This window comes from Podarcis muralis, chromosome 9, assembly GCF_964188315.1.
Source record: "Podarcis muralis chromosome 9, rPodMur119.hap1.1, whole genome shotgun sequence".
In the NCBI taxonomy this organism is placed as follows: domain Eukaryota; kingdom Metazoa; phylum Chordata; class Lepidosauria; order Squamata; family Lacertidae; genus Podarcis; species Podarcis muralis.
Genome location: NC_135663.1, coordinates 14,950,877 through 14,966,868, shown reverse-complemented (window position 1 = coordinate 14,966,868; position 15,992 = coordinate 14,950,877). Strand labels below are relative to the sequence as shown.

At 44.6% G+C, this 15,992-nt stretch overlaps 1 protein-coding gene across 6 annotated transcripts in view; it reads right to left on the bottom strand.

The window, feature by feature from the left end:
- The window catches only part of ARHGAP24 (Rho GTPase activating protein 24), a 363,688-nt gene that overhangs the window by 24,533 nt on the left and 323,163 nt on the right, over positions 1–15,992 (bottom strand). For all 6 annotated transcript variants that reach the window (XM_028743650.2, XM_028743651.2, XM_028743653.2 and 3 more), the window contains one exon: positions 6,792–6,999. In XM_028743650.2, the coding sequence (XP_028599483.2) occupies positions 6,792–6,999 (208 nt within the window). The remainder of the gene's footprint in view (positions 1–6,791; positions 7,000–15,992) is intronic.

Below are 15,992 nucleotides of genomic sequence, written 5' to 3'. Positions count from 1 at the left end.
ACCCAGATTAGTGCAGAATAACGTGGAGCGATTACTTCTTGCACTTTGTCATACCACCACTTCCTTATTGATGGCTGGGTGTCCCTTCTATGAAAAAAGAGATGATGATACTTCCTCACACGAAAATTGAGCAGCTTTATTTATTAATGCCTGCACATTGCTTCGAGACTCCGTGATGGATAGCACTGCTAAACAGGTGCCAGCCACTATGTAATTAACTCTAAGGCGGAAACCATTAACTGAGCTGAGAATGGGAGTATCTTAAGCAGGCAGCTTGCCCTGCATGTCAGCCTTTCTGTGTTGTGCCTGATTTAGCATGCACAGGGCACAATTCAACCTCCGCAGGAAAGATGCTTGCTAGGAAGAACAATAGAAAGGTGGCTGGGACAGGACCCTGGACAGCAGGCAGCTATTGTCCAAGGTCCTTTCAATGTTGATTGGTGAGAAGTTAAGAGCTGCGCTGGAAATTCTGGAATTCTCTTTTCTTCTGCGACTGTTCATTGGGTGATGAAATGAAACCCTCCTGAAATATTGTGGAGGGGGATAAAGAAAGGGCTCTAACATTTTCTGCTGCTTTGTTGTTGTTTAGTCGTTTAGTCGTTTCCGACTCTTCGTGACCCCATGGACCAGAGTACGCCAGACACTCCTGTCTTCCACTGCCTCCCGCAGTTTGGTCAAACTCATGCTGGTAGCTTTGAGAACACTGTCCAACCATCTCGTCCTCTGTCATCCCCTTCTCCTTGTGCCCTCCATCTTTCCCAACATCAGGGTCTTTTCCAGGGAGTCTTCTCTTCTCATGAGGTGGCCAAAGTCTTGGAGCCTCAGCTTCAGGATCTGTCCTTCCAGTGAGCACTCAGGGCTGATTTCCTTCGGAATGGATCAGTTTGATCTTCTTGCAATTCATGGGACTCTCAAGAGTCTCCTCCAGCACTATAATTCAAAAGCACCAATTCTTCGACGATCAGCCTTCTTTATGGTCCAGCTCTCACTTCCATACATCACTATTGGGAAAACCATAGCTTTAACAATACGGACCTTTGTTGGCAAGGTGATGTCTCTGCTTTTTACTGTCCCTAGGTTTTACTGTATTGTTATTGGTGTTTTCATCAGACTTACAGGAACAATGTTTCCTCCCCACCATTACAGAAGTTGCTTAGGAGAGCATACTCTATGGCACCCTAGTCTTTGTGCATGGCCATAGAACCCAGAACTCACTCCCCTTACAACCTGTAGTATTACACTCTCAAAGCATCATTGGAAAAAGCTTATTTTTCATCCAAGTGTTTCCTGAGCTCCCCCCCCCCAAAAAAAAATACCAGATGAGGAGAGCAAATTGCCCCTACCTTCTCATCAACTCCTCCTCCTTTCCTACTCACCCAATGCCGATTTGAGGTGTGCATTACAAGCTCCAAACTCTATTCTTTGGAGCCAGGAAATATGGGCTTTGGCGGCATGTCTAGTTGTCTGACTGGCCATTTTTGAAACTAGGGGCTGTGCCTAAGTAACGCTGTTAGAGAATATGAAAGAAACATATAAATATATCATTGTGCGTGCACAGCCAAAGATCCTCTTGAGATCACAGCCAAAGGACTGCGCTGACTTTCCAATGTAATTTCATTATTGTCATTTGGATAAATGCTCCAGATAAATTGGGTTTGTGGATTAATGCTATCACATCTTCTTGAAGAACCCCTATTCATATTGTGTACACATATCTTCAGAATATTTATCTCTAAGATATCTACACACAGACACACAGACACACACACACACACACACACACACACACTGACACACACACACACACACACACACACACACACACACACACAAACAAACACACAGAGTCACGGCTATTTAGTTCAAAAGTAGAAAATTCCAAAATGATGAGTGCTTGCTTGAGCATACAGTGGTACCTCGGGTTACATACGCTTCAGGTTACATACGCTTCAGGTTACAGACTCTGCTAACCCAGAAATAGTACCACAGGTTAAGAACTTTGCTTCAGGATGAGAACAGAAATCGTGCAGCGGCAGTGGGAGGCCTCATTAGCTAAAGTGGTGCTTCACGTTAAGAACAGTTTCAGGTTAAGAACGGACCTCTGGAACGAATTAAGTTCTTAACCCAAGGCACCACTGTACTCCCATACCTTCTTCAAATTCCAATTAAAAAGCTATAACATTTACTGTATATATATAAATGCCCCCCCCCCCGTAAAAGCACAATAAAGTAACAGATGGCTTTGAATCAATTTTGCAGCAAGCATGTATTGTTGCTCTAAATTTCAACCCCCCTTTCCCTTTTATTGTTCAACTAATGGAACCCAATGCTTTGTTTTCTTAATGTGTATTTGTGGTCAGGGGTGGGGGAATCTGAAGATAAACAAATGTCATCGTCTTCTCAAACAGCTCACCACCTTGTATGCAACTTCCCACTGAGCATACACAAAAACCTAGTTCTGTTAACAATTGTTGCAGTTTGGCCAACCTAATAAAGGAAGCACATCCTGGGACCTCTACCCATTTGATTTCCCAGTGCTCAGTCTTCCTACTTCGGTACTCTGCGTGTTTTTGTGCATGCAGATCGAAGAAGCATTGTTGGCGTCTGCTTGCCTTCCCAGAAGTAACATTCGTTTTTTCCTGAAGTCCCACCAAAAGCCAAGTTTACATATTGCCTCTCTGCTGGCCTCTTGTACCTTGTATTGAAGTTCTATTATACATGGATTACAAATGCTTTCTCACAGGCGCACCGCAGCATTACAAGATCATTTCTTTCAGTTCAAATAAGGGTTCAAATCCCTGCTCAGCTATGAAGATCAGCTGAGTACCCTGACGTACCTCATGAGGTTGCTGCAAGAATAAAAAGAGGATGGGGGAAAGCCCGAAAGCTTTTTGGATGGATGGATGGATGGGTAGATGATAGATAGATAGATAGATAGATAGAGTGGTACCTTGGGTTACAGACACTTCAGGTTACAGACGCTTCAGGTTACAGACTCCGCTAACCCACAAATAGTACCTCGGGTTTAGAACTTTGCTTCAGAATGAGAACAGTACCTCTGGTTAAGCACTTTGCTTCAGGATGAGAACAGAAATCGTGCTCTGGCGGCACGGCGGCAGTGGGAGGCCCCATTAGCTAAAGTGGTACCTCAGTTTAGGAACAGTTTCAGGTTTAGAATGGACCTCCAGAACGAATTAAGTTCTCAACCTGAGGTACCACTGTAGATAGATGATAGATGATGATAGATGATGATAGATGATGATAGATGATGATATAGATAGATAGATAGATAGATAGATAGATAGATAGATATAGATTAACATTGTATTTGAGCTGTGTTTGAAGTGGCTGAAATAACCGAACCAAACATTTACTAGTTTCGATTTGTGAGCAGAAATTATAAATTTCAGCAGGAAACACGTTTTCATTTCCAAAGAGATGTACAAATATCCAGCTTTTCCAGTCCTGGTTATCACTGTTTTCTCTGGCTGTGTTTCTTCCTCCAATCAGGAATTACAAAGTGAATGTCTCAACATATGTAGCCAATCAGATTAGGATATCACTGACGGCAAGTGAAGGCAACTGAGAGTGAGGGCCACGTTTGAATAAGCAAACCTTTTCCATGGAGTACTGAAAAATGACAGAGAAGGGGAAGAATCTTTTTTGGCACCACTGATAGCTTTCATGAAAGTTGTGACAGGTGTCACTTAGCTCTATTTGTATGCATTTCATCTGCTATCACTTTCACTGAACCTTTCACGTATTTATGTAACTTGGTGGGGAAAACAGTCTTGGGGAAAATAGAAAGGGAGAGAATGTATATGGGGATTTAAGTTCCTTCAACAGCAGTGGTGCTGAGTGCTACAAAACAAGGAACAGAATCGTTTTTAAAATGTTGTAAGTTTCCAAAAGTCTATAGGGAGGCTCAGCCCATCAGATAAGTAACATGCCGCTGCTATTTGCCTGAGAGATGTCCCACTGAGCAAATGCACAGAAAAATGAATGCACGCCACAGTAAAACACTGCTATCATGGCATGCAGACACAGCCTGAATTTAAATTTTGCACACCATTATGTAGTCAACTCACACTGAGTTTCGATTGCGGAAAGCACAGGAAATGGCCTTATACCCAAACACTGACCCATCCAGCGAAATATTATCTATGTCAGGAATGGGGAACCTGTGACTCTTCGAATCTTATTGGATTACAACTCACACCCTGCCTGACATGGCTGGGGCTGAGTGGGGTTCAAAACAAATATCCAGTGGGTGACATGTTCCCCACTTGTGGTCTGTGCTACCTGTTATGTACTGAAGTTCTCACCCTGGGCCAGCAGGGGAATACTGTAGATAGTTCAGGTCTACATATGCAAATAAGGGATCGAAAGTGACGTTCAGTGATTGGATAGTTACAGAAAGTTGTTACAGTTACGTTGTACTGGAGCTCTATATAAGCAGGCTGGCTAAACCCTTCAGTTCAGTTCTTTTCTGACCTGTGAATAAACAAGAGCTGTTTGGAGAATCACTGTGTCGTCTGATATGTTCACCCACAACCTAACACTACCTGGCAGTGGGTCTCCAGGGATCTAGACAGGAGTCTGTTCTAGCCCTCCATGGAGGTGACAAGGATTGAGCCTGTGGCCTCCAGAGCCCAAAGCACAGGCTCTGATGCTGAGCTACAGCCTTCCCCCAATGTTTTCTAGGAACTGGAGGGTCATGAAACCCCATTAGTACTCGCAATGAGCAGCACTGTTTTAATTTTGATCTTCCCATGCTGTGCCTTATTTGGACACCGGGGTTAGCTCCGTCCCAATTAAACATGTCGCGCCTTCAAGGCAGCGAGTGAGAAATAGGCTGGAAACCCAAGTCCCTCCAAGGCCATTTTGCAGGCTACGGCTATTCTGCAGGGGCCCATCTTGACGGACTGCCTTCACTGAGCGGCAGGAAGCGCAGTTGCTGAGGCCAGCAGAAATGCGCTTTAAGCTACACAAACACAGGAGCTCAGAGGCACCATCCCTCACAGCACGGACTCTCCTCAGTAAATTGCAGAGGCAAAATGTGCTTGCTGGCAAAAAACGGCAGCTTGAGTTTGAAGGGCAGGGTCTTATATCAACGGACTTCTCTCTCTCTCTCTCTCTCTCTCTCTCTCTCTCTCTCTCTCACACACACACACACACACACACCCTCTCCCTGTGAAATGAATAAACACACTGCAAACAGCTTAGAACACAAACAAGAATCCCTGAGAAGGTAAGGTAGCCAGCAACTGCTTATGCAGGTCTGACATTTGTCAGAAGAAAACAGTTAACACATGTTTTATGTTCAGTTGCAAGACCTCCCCGCAATGTGTAAAAAAAAAAAAAATGGCGTTCAGCTGGTAGATTATGACAAGGGTTCGGCAAATCCATCAATTCCCGTTTCTCATTTTTTCCATGTTAAATTTAGTTTCCCACATTTCCACATCCATTTGCAATTGCCTTTTTTTTTAAAAAAAAAAAAAAAGATCCTCATGAAAATTCATCAACACGTTAGCACAAATTTAGTGTGAGTCTCCTAATATGCTCCCCAACAGAATAAATTTTTGCAAGCAATTGCCCTAATATAACACATTTTTGCATGTTATTTCCACTAAATATACGCAGCAGTATGCACGCTTTGCCCCAATATATGCATTTTCACACACATTGCTTGGTCTGAGAACTGAATTACAAACTTTGGAGACGTGCAAATTCTGAAGGATGGATGCGTTTCGGCAATGTTGGGTTTAAATGGGAAGCTTGGGAAGACTTGCAAAGCCACAATAAGAGATCACCTGTCAATCATGCAATGTCATATTTGGCCTGCAAGGCCAATCCTGATCTGGCCCCCAGAACCATAAATATTCCCTACCTCTGGCATACTGGTTCAGGAAGCAATGATAATGTGAACCATCCCTAGAGAGAGGTAGAAAAAAATCTGTCTATCTATTGCCCCAGTAAACCTCCATCATCCACCTGCTTTAGTCAACTTTTTATAAAGACCCCAAGATGTATCGGGCTCCAAGGCATGCCATGCTCAGACTGCACTTAAAGGGGGAACCATTGGAGTGGAAATATTGACTGCCACTGAGTTAGTCTACCTAATAAATTATCCTAGGATGAAAATGAAGGTTAGATGAAAGAGCTTCAGATTCTTCATGGGATGGATCTTTGTACATATAACAGAAGCTCAAAATCATATATTCATGGGGAAAACATTGCTGTGTGACACATGTTGCATCTGAATTATGGAAGATTCATTCATTCATTTTATTTTACTTTATTAAATTTATATCCCACCCTTCCCCTCCCCAAGAAGTCCAGGGCAGAAAACGCTTCAGGGTGAAGTTGGGATTTGAACTCAGAACTTCCCAATCAATTGCTTGACTTACTAAACACTCTTGGCTCTAATCTCAGCAGTCAGCTTTCAATGTGAGAAACTGTCACAGGCAGCACAAAACACCTGGTTCACAAAACAGGCAAACTACCCGAAAACAAATAATAAAGCAGAAAGCTTATAATAAAATATTAGAAGGAACAGGGGGCTGTGATTGAAACCCAGGGCATCCAGAAATACTGGAATAGCTCAGCTGATAAAGCATGAGACTCTTAAGCTCAGGGTCAGGGGTTTGAGCCCCATGCTGGGCAAAATATCCCTGACTTGCAGGACATTGGAACAGATGGCCAAGTCTGCAATCCTATGTTGGGGACCCCAATGTTAACATATTGCCCTGGGAAATACCACCATAAAAGATTCTTGTTCGCCACCTTACCTGTCAAACAATGGCTTTTCTCCGCAATCGAAAGCATCCTGTAATTCTTTGACGAGGTTAGCCTGGCCAGGCAGTCGGAAAAGCCCCTCCTCCTTCAGCCCCCGCAGCCGGATAAAATCCACACACTGTTCCACCAACATGGGCGCCAGGTGATTTCCATATCTTTTCTCGTAACGGACGGTGTCTTCCAGCTTCTGCCCAAAAATTCCTGTGAACGACAACGATAGGAGCTATAGGGGTGTTCAAGGAAAGAGACCGCCCAGTAAAAACATTCAGACATTTGTGATGGTTCTTGTAGACCGAGAACGGATTCTTCCTCTCTTACTTTTTTGGCTATGTGGTTGTTTAGGTAACAGGAGGGTGAGCAGCTAATATTTACAGAACCACCTTGTGCATTAAGATCATAGGCACTGAGTCAAAAACCTGATTGAGTATTCAAATCTCCCCCATTTTCTGTGGATGAGACCTCTAGACTTGCCTCTTAGCATTCTGTCATAGGATTTCTATGCAGTAGTTTGTCCTCCAAGGAATGTAATTGCATCATTGGCCATAATGAATCAATCAGTATTTCCAGCTCCAGTACGGGACACAGGACAGCAACCGTTTCTCAGCCCCAAAGATGGAATTGCAAGGGCGGAATTGAATTATCTTGAGTTTTTATTTTGGCTTTGAGACTTGATTGAAACTTGTTGTTTGTGTGTGTGTGTGGGGGGGGGGTGTTTGCAAACATTTTAGGGTGCAGTTGCCCCCCCTTCAGAAATTTGCCGTAAGAATTTTTGCTTCAGCAAAATTTTCAAGAGTAGTCCTTGAACAATTAAAACTAAAATGTCAGAGTTTCTCATTCTTGGCAAAAAAGGAAAGTGAACATGAACAGTTTTGTCCCTTTCCTAGAGCATTCGCTAGCAATTTCATCTTTGCAAGTACAGTGGTACCTTGGGTTAAGTACTTAATTCATTCCGGAGGTCCGTTCTTAACCTGAAACTGTTCTTAACCTGAAGCACCACTTTAGCTAATGGGGCCTCCTGCTGCCGCCATGCTGCTGGAGCACGATTTCTGTTCTCATCCTGAAGCAAAGTTCTTAACCTGAAGCACAATTTCTGGGTTAGCGGAGTCTGTAACCTGAAGCGTATGTAACCTGAACTGAGCTTCTAGGAAGTTTCTTTTTGCATAGAGAATCTGAAACATGAGAACATGGCATGTACCACAGCCATGGCCTGATCACCTATCACAAACTCAACTCGCATTCATTTGTGCACTTTTTTTTGCTAATTCCTTAGGGAAGGATGCCCTCCTCTCCCTCCAATGTATTTATATTAGCAACCGATTTTGCATTGCATTGTAGCTACTTTTTCTTCCTTTTATCTCTTTGGCAAAGGCTCAAGGACAAATCAGCTCCTGTTCCGAAAGGCACACCTGCTTCATTATTTACCCTCTTTCTTCTAATCTTAGTCACTATGACAACACAAGTCAAGAGGACCTATTCACACAGAACAACGTTCCATGGTTAAATGCAGTACTGCACGGTCACCCTCTGAAATGACCTCCCCAGGACATCATTCCATCCAGGAACACAAAGAGCGTCGTTAATTGTCATTTGGAACCATTGTTTTCACAAATGTTCTGTTCATATTTGCAGTGAAATATTAAGAGAGCCTAATGGCAAAAGCTGCTACACAGACTGCTTCAAAAGGTGATGGGTTCTCCTTTGCTGGAGATGTTTCTGCAGAGATTTGAGTGGATATATTCTCAGGGATGATGCAATGGCAAGGTTGCTACATTGACTTGCAAAGTCCCTTCTACTTCTGTGGGTCTATGAGATGTAGTGTTCTCCTCGTTGCGTTTCAAGCTGCTTTTGAATTCATTGAAAAGACAAGCAAGCAACATAAGGGGAAGAACTGCATCTCAGTGGTAGAACAACAACTTTGGATGCAGGAAGTCCAGTGGCGTAGCATGGGTTGTCAGCACCCGGGGCAAGGCAAGTAATTTGCGCCCCCTAACCCGTGGATTTCCGCCCCCTAACCCATGGATTTGCGCCCCCTAACCTGTGGATTTGCCCTAACCCCAGATGTTGCGCCCGGTGCGGCCGGCCCCCCCTGCACCCCCCACGCTACGCCACTGAGGAAGTCACAGGTTCAATCCCTGCCATTCCCAGGTGGGGCTGGGGATTCCCTCTTCCTGAAACTCGAGCTAGATGGAATAGTATAAGTCAGCTTCCAATACTCCTGTGCTCCAATTTGTGATGATGATGATGATAATAACAACAACAATAATAATTTTTTATTTATAGCCCACCCTCCCTGGCCAGAGCCAGGCTCAGGGCGGCTAACACCAGTAAAATTACAATAAAAACATAAGGGGGGGGAGGGGGAAAACCAATTTAAAATACGGGTTAAAATATAATTTAAAATGCAGCCGCATTTTAATAGTAGCCCATAGATCACAACCGTAAGGGGAGGGAAACATAAGGGTCAGACTGAGTCCAAACCAAAGGCCAGGCAGAACAGCTCTGTCTTGCAGGCCCTGCGGAAAGATATCAAGTCCCACAGGGCCCTAGTCTCTTGTGACAGAGCGTTCCACCAAGTCGGGGCCAGTACTGAAAAGGCCCTGGCCCTAGTTGAGACCAATCTAATCACCTTGCGACCTGGGACCTCCAAAGTGTTGTCATTTGTGGACCTTAAGGTCCTCCGCGGGGCATACCAGGAGAGGCGGTACCAGTGAGCAGGGACGCCTTTAGCATATGCCCAGAGTTCCCAATGTTATTTGGGGGGGGCAGGCCAAAGTTGTTGAGTTTTTTTGGGGGGGCACACAACTCTCTCCCATGCCGCCACAGGTGAAGGGAGGAGAGAAATCCCCGCAGAAGCTTGGGAGGGAAGCTGCATGCCTCGTGTGAGCCGAATGCCAATCCCAGGCGTGCAGGAGGGCGGAGCCAGCAGGCTGCCTCAGCGCCCACAGCAGAAAAGGCTGCGGCGCTCCAATGGACTCTGCTCCGCTTGGCAGCGGCTGTCGACTGGTCTGGCTCTTCAATCCCCGGACTCCAAATCTCGGCCCTGGACTCTCGGCCTGGTGCCCCTGAGAGCCCGGCGCCCGGGTGCCCCGCACCCCTAGCCAGCCCTGGCAGTGAGTTAGGCCTACCATACACGATTTTCACAACTGCAGCCTTGGGCTTTAAATAAGAGCAGATCACAACGGGAGCATGTAACCATTGTGGGTTTCTGGAGCATGGCCTTTTACATAATTGAATTTGTACATTTGATTTAGTTTCAGCCCTCCTTTCTGTTGGAAAGGCAACTCCTGATGGAATAGCTTGCAAAGAAAACCTTTTGCAATCAGCATGAGACAAGATCCTTGCAAGATTTAGCTGTCTAAAATGAGCCTATGTATGATAAATCCCTTCACGTAACCTAACCTGCCAACAGGAGGCGGGGGGGGGGGATGGTTCCTGAATACATATTTTGGAATGATCAAAGACAGGTTCCTTCCTGAAATCCAAATGCTTCATAAAACGAGGAGTTTTAAGTTTGCCAATTTTCTGTTTGTGTTTAAGAAATTGCCAGGTGAGCGGTGAAATTATCCAGCAGAAATTGAGTATTTTATTTTCTGGCAATTCTATCCCTTTAAATCTATCAACAAGAACTAAGGTCACTTAGAAGATCAAAGTGGTAGAGCCACATGGTTAACAAAGGAAACACTGAACAGTTATTTATTAACTGGATCATTTCCCACCATAGAGGTTGTACAAATACATCCAAGGTGAGTTTTTTGGGTTCTTTTTTTGTACATCTGTATTTCTACTGAACTTCAAATCTAATCCTGATTGAGCTATCAGCAAAGCTTATGGGAAATTATATACATTCAACCCTTCTGTCTGGCTAAAGATTTGCACCAGCTGTAATTAAATTTTCATTTGTAATCCACAGGACAAATTGCTAAAGAACTTATTTCATTTGGTAATACCAGCCAATTATTTTAAAAGCTATGGGGTTATAAGGAGGAAAGCAAATCTTAGCAGCCCACAATTTCTGTACATTCAAGGCACATGTTCATGATCAAAATGTGGAATCAATATTTCCCTACTTTCAGGGCCAGCCCAAGCCATTTTGCAGCCTGAGGCAAAGGACAAGATAATGCCCCATGCTGTTCCACATGCAAAAGCCAGCCAGACTAAGGGAAGCAGGGCAGGCAGGCAGAGTGGCACACAGAACTCAGTCCTTCGACACCCCACTGCAACTTCCTCCCCCAAACATTAATTACCTGAGGCAGTCCTCTCACTCAGCTCAACAGTAGGGCCGGCCCTGTTCAGATATCTGGAATCCAAGGGGCTAATAATGTGTAGTAAAATAGTGAATTCTTAAAAAGGTAAAGGTAAAGGACCCCTGACAGTTAAGTCCAGTCGCGAACGACTCTGGGGTTGCGCCGCTCATCTCACTTTACTGGCCGAGGGAGCCGGCGTTTGTCCGCAGACAGTTTTTCCTGGTCATGTTGCCAGCATGACTAAGCCACTTCTGGCAAAACCTGAGCTGCGCATAGAAACATCGTGTATCTACTTGCACTTTGATGTGCTTTCGAAATGCTAGGATGGCAGGAGCTGGGAAAAGCAACGGGAGCTCACCCAGTCGCGGGGATTCGAACCGCTAACCTTCTGATCGGCAAGCCCTTGGCTCAGTGATTTAGACCACAGCACCACCCGCGTCCCTTTTAGTGAATTCTTACCGATCTTTAAATGTATGCTTACTATGAATAGAGTAATCTATCCCGTGCTAGCTGTTATTCCCAAATTATTAACCTAGTACACTTTTTAAAAACTATGCTTTGGGGGACCTCCCCCTCCCCTTTAATTCTCACAACAACCCTGTGAGGTAGGGTAGGCTGAGAGGCAGTAACTTGCCCAAGGTCAGCTTCATGGCTAAGTGGGATCTGACCCTAATTCTCCCAGATCCAAGTGCAGCAACTCCAACCACTTGGAATCCATTCATCCCAAGAGATGGGAGCCCCAGGACATGAAAACCATCATAGTTCTGATAGAGTCCAGTGAACTTTCACTAGCCCTTGAATACACAGATTCCCCCCCCCCCATAAACCGCAGCACATCTGCAGGAACAGTAGGCTTGAACATGATTGGAAGTGAGAGTTGGCTCAGTGTGAATGGTATCTGTGGCATCAAAGAAGGAGAGGCAAGATCTTAATGCTCTTATGCCATGACATGTCCTTCCCTGTGTGCAATTCAGTTCAAGGGCACAAAGGAGGTATGTGGCTTGTCATAGACAAGCCTTATCTGATGATGCGGAACGCTCATTCCCCCGCAATGCCTTGTTGCTCCTCTGCTCCATCGCAGTGAATGATGTGATCCTGTTAAAATGGCCTGCTTCTCTTTCGCAAGTAACTCAGAGCCTTCTTTCCACAAACCAGGGAGCACACTTGTTACTGCCCTATAGATGGGTACCCAAACAACACCCAAGATGTGCCCACCCAATTGCTGACCCATCAACGGGGGAGGTGTTTTGTTTAGTTTGCTATTACGTGGTGCATTTTTGTGCTGCTGTTTTCCTTTTTATCTTTTTTATTGATACAGCAAGAAAAGAAAAAAGTGAAAACACAAACACCAAATTACACACAGGAATAACAATAGATACTGAATTTTCTTAACAAACAATAAGACACAAATTGGTCTTAACACTAAAGACCCAACTTCCCGTCTATTCCATATTTCAATTTCATGTAACTTATTGTCAATACACTCTTTTATCATTATTAAACTTTTTCTTACTATATCTTAATTCTTATATCTGCCTTGCAACTATTACTGAAGTTCCTCGAATGCTGCAACCGAATTTAAACTACTATATTTATATTTCAAATATTCTTTGAAAACCTCCCATTTTGAAGCAAATTCCTGTTTTGATTTATTCTTTATTTTTTTCTGATAGAGCGTCTAATTCAGCATATTCTGTCAGCTTTTGGATCCAATCTTGTATAGAGGGAATTTCATTACTCTTCTATTTTGCCTTCCACTTCCATCAGTGTTGTTTTTCTACCTGTGGTCCACAGGTGAAGGGCAGTATATAAATTAAACAAACAGTGACCATCAACTCGGCATCGTGGCCAGCTGGGTGCTTGAAATCTCTTGTTTTTGCAGTTACTGGCATGCTCCCCCACCCCCAGAAAAACACATTAGGGTCCCTCATGAGCTGCTGCTCTGCCACATATGGGGTGAAGTCAGGTGGGTGAATCCCATGTGGCACAAAATGACCTAACACAAACCAAAATGCCTTTATGAAATAGTGCTGTGAGGGGTTTTTTGGCGGCTGAGAGACAAAGCCACGCCTGATTTCTGACTGAATCCGAGGTTGTGGCTATGGGAGAGGCAAGACCTTCTTGGGGTGTTAATGCTGTGAGCCCTTCCACCGCATGCTCAGGTTGCATATATGTGCAAATAAACCATGTATACTAAAGACACCACGGTCTCTGCTGTCCCTCATTCCGAGGAAACCAAACCCTGGGTAAGTGCCTGGAACTCTGGGAGTCTTGCATCGCTCAGAGATTCGGGTTGTGTGTAGCAATATTTATAATTTGTCGTGATAAGTCCCAGGCTTAGTTTCTGCTTGCACCACTGGCAATAAATCCCAGGTGCACATTCTGATGTGCATCATCTCTCCACCTGCCACATTGTGTATGGCAGCCATTTGATAATCACAGTGCAGTGTGGAAAACTATGGAATTGGCACTGGTTGCCAATGTGACGGGGACACATTCCCTTTTGCCCACTGCAAACACATCTGTGGCCTTTTGAGCACAGCCTCCCAAGATGGCTAAAAAGAGTGCAACTCAGCTTCCAGAAGAGTGGTTGGCATAGGGTTAAGGCAAACAGAGTGAGGGACCTCCAGATTCCTAGACTATCCCTCTTGGCCGGCCCTTCTATCTCTTTAAGGTAAAGGTAAAGGTACCCCTGCCCATGAATTGAAGAAAGTACTTAAGTACACTTTTCTTAAGAAACCAGAGGCCTTTCTCCTGGGCATAGTCGGCCAATTGGTGGTAAAGAAGGATAGAACTTTCTTTATGTACGCTACAGCAGCAGCAAAAATACTCATCGCAAAGCATTGGAAGACACAAGACCTACCCACCCTGGAAGAATGGCAGATGCAAGTAATGGAGTATATGGAGATGGTGGAAATGACTGGCAGAATCCGAGATCAGGGAGAAGAGTCGGTGGAAGAAGATTGGAAGAAATTTAAAATTTACTTACAGAAATATTGTAAATTTTTTGAATGTGAATGACGTTGGAATGAAACGAAGTGGCTCTAGCAATATGATTAGAAGTTACAATAAGTGAGGAAAATAACTAAGGGTAAAATAAGAGGGTATGAATTTGCTGAACAAACCTATAAATGGAATACAAAAAAGGGAGGTGTGAGGAAGTCATGAAAATAAGTTAATGAGTGGTACAATATTTGAAAGAGTGATTTTTTCTTTTTAAATTTTGGTTTTTGTTTTTTGTCTGTTTTTGTGCTTTTGTTTTTAAACTTTTATTTGTAAAATCTTAATAAAGATTATTATTTTTTTTTAATGGTACCCCTGCCCGTACGGGCCAGTCTTGACAGACTCTAGGGTTGTGCGCCCATCTCACTCAAGAGGCTGGGGGCCAGCGCTGTCCGGAGACACTTCCGGGTCACGTGGCCAGCGTGACATCGCTGCTCTGGCGAGCCAGAGCCGCACACGGAAACGCCGTTTACCTTCCCGCTAGTAAGCGGTCCCTATTTATCTACTTGCACCTGGGGGTGCTTTCGAACTACTAGGTTGGCAGGCGCTGGGACCGAGCAACGGGAGCGCACCCCGCCGCAGGGATTCGAACCGCCGACCTTTCGATCGGCAAGCCCTAGGCGCTGAGGCTTTTACCCACAGCGCCACCCACGTCTATCTCTTTAGCATTAGGCTTAAAATGTCTTTGGTTGCATCCTACTCACAACTTCCTCCTCACACTCTTCTTTTCAACCTCAAGATGAGAAGTCACCTTGGATCTGCCCTCTGAGAACAAAGGAGCAAGCATGGCTGCCTTTGTCTTCTCTAGACTAGTTAGTGAGGTTAGAACTGGAAGCCTTTTCTACCCAAGTTATGTCCTTTCTACTCTGTTTGAATTCTACAAGCATCTCTGTGTACCATTACAACAGGTAAAGTCTATTGTCTAGTCAAATTCACAGGCCATATGCTACACACTCTGCATACTAAAAAGCTCAAATGTGTAACTGGGCTCTCTTTCAATAAAGACAAGTTGCTTTTTTGAGGTGGGGGGGGGGGCAAGCATGTTAACAAAATGCACTCGCCCCTCCCCTCACTTTGGCTCAGCTCTACAAAATTCTGTGATGTTGCAATGGGAAATACGATTCCTTGTCACTAAGACAGCCGCAAACTCAGGAGATTGGAACCTTCGCTTACATAAGCAAGATGAAAGATTGTGGGTTATAAAGCAGAGAATTGCCACACACACACACACACACACACACACACACACACCGCCCAATAGCAGACTGCCACAGTGATGATTTCAAATGACTCTCATCGCTAAGGACGAGCGCAAAATTCATCCATTGCAAAGGATGAATGGGTGCCTGCATAGGTCAGTTCGGCTTCGCGCAGAATGAAATTTCTACATCACGTAAATCTGCCATGCGGGTCACTGTGCAACTTCATCTGCCATGTGTACATGAAGGAGGAAACAGCCTTGGGGAAATTTCCTGCTGCAAATGCATGCAATGGAATACACTCAAACAGCACACTGGCTTCACACAAGAATCCTCTAGAAGGGAGTTGCTTCTTAACAAAAGTGAGAGAGCTAGTGTGGTGCAGTTGTGCTTTTCTTTCTTGGGGGGGGGGGCGGGACTCAAGGGTACACAGTACCAGCACCCCCCTTTCCCCCCAAAAGAAAACCCCTGGTTAAAAGTGTAGCACTTACTGTAACAACTTCATGGTGAGTGCCGGCACCAGTTTTTATAGAAGGAAAGCACTGGTTACAACACTGGACCTCTAGAGGGAAGACCTGGAGTCCAAGTAAAGCTAGGCCACAAAGCACACTGGTTCATAGAATCATAGAAGGGAATCATAGAATCATAGAATCATAGAAGGGAACCACGAGGGTCATCTAGTCCAATCCCCTGCAATGCAGGACTCTTTTGTCCATCGTGGGATTTGAACCCACAAGCCTGAGATTAA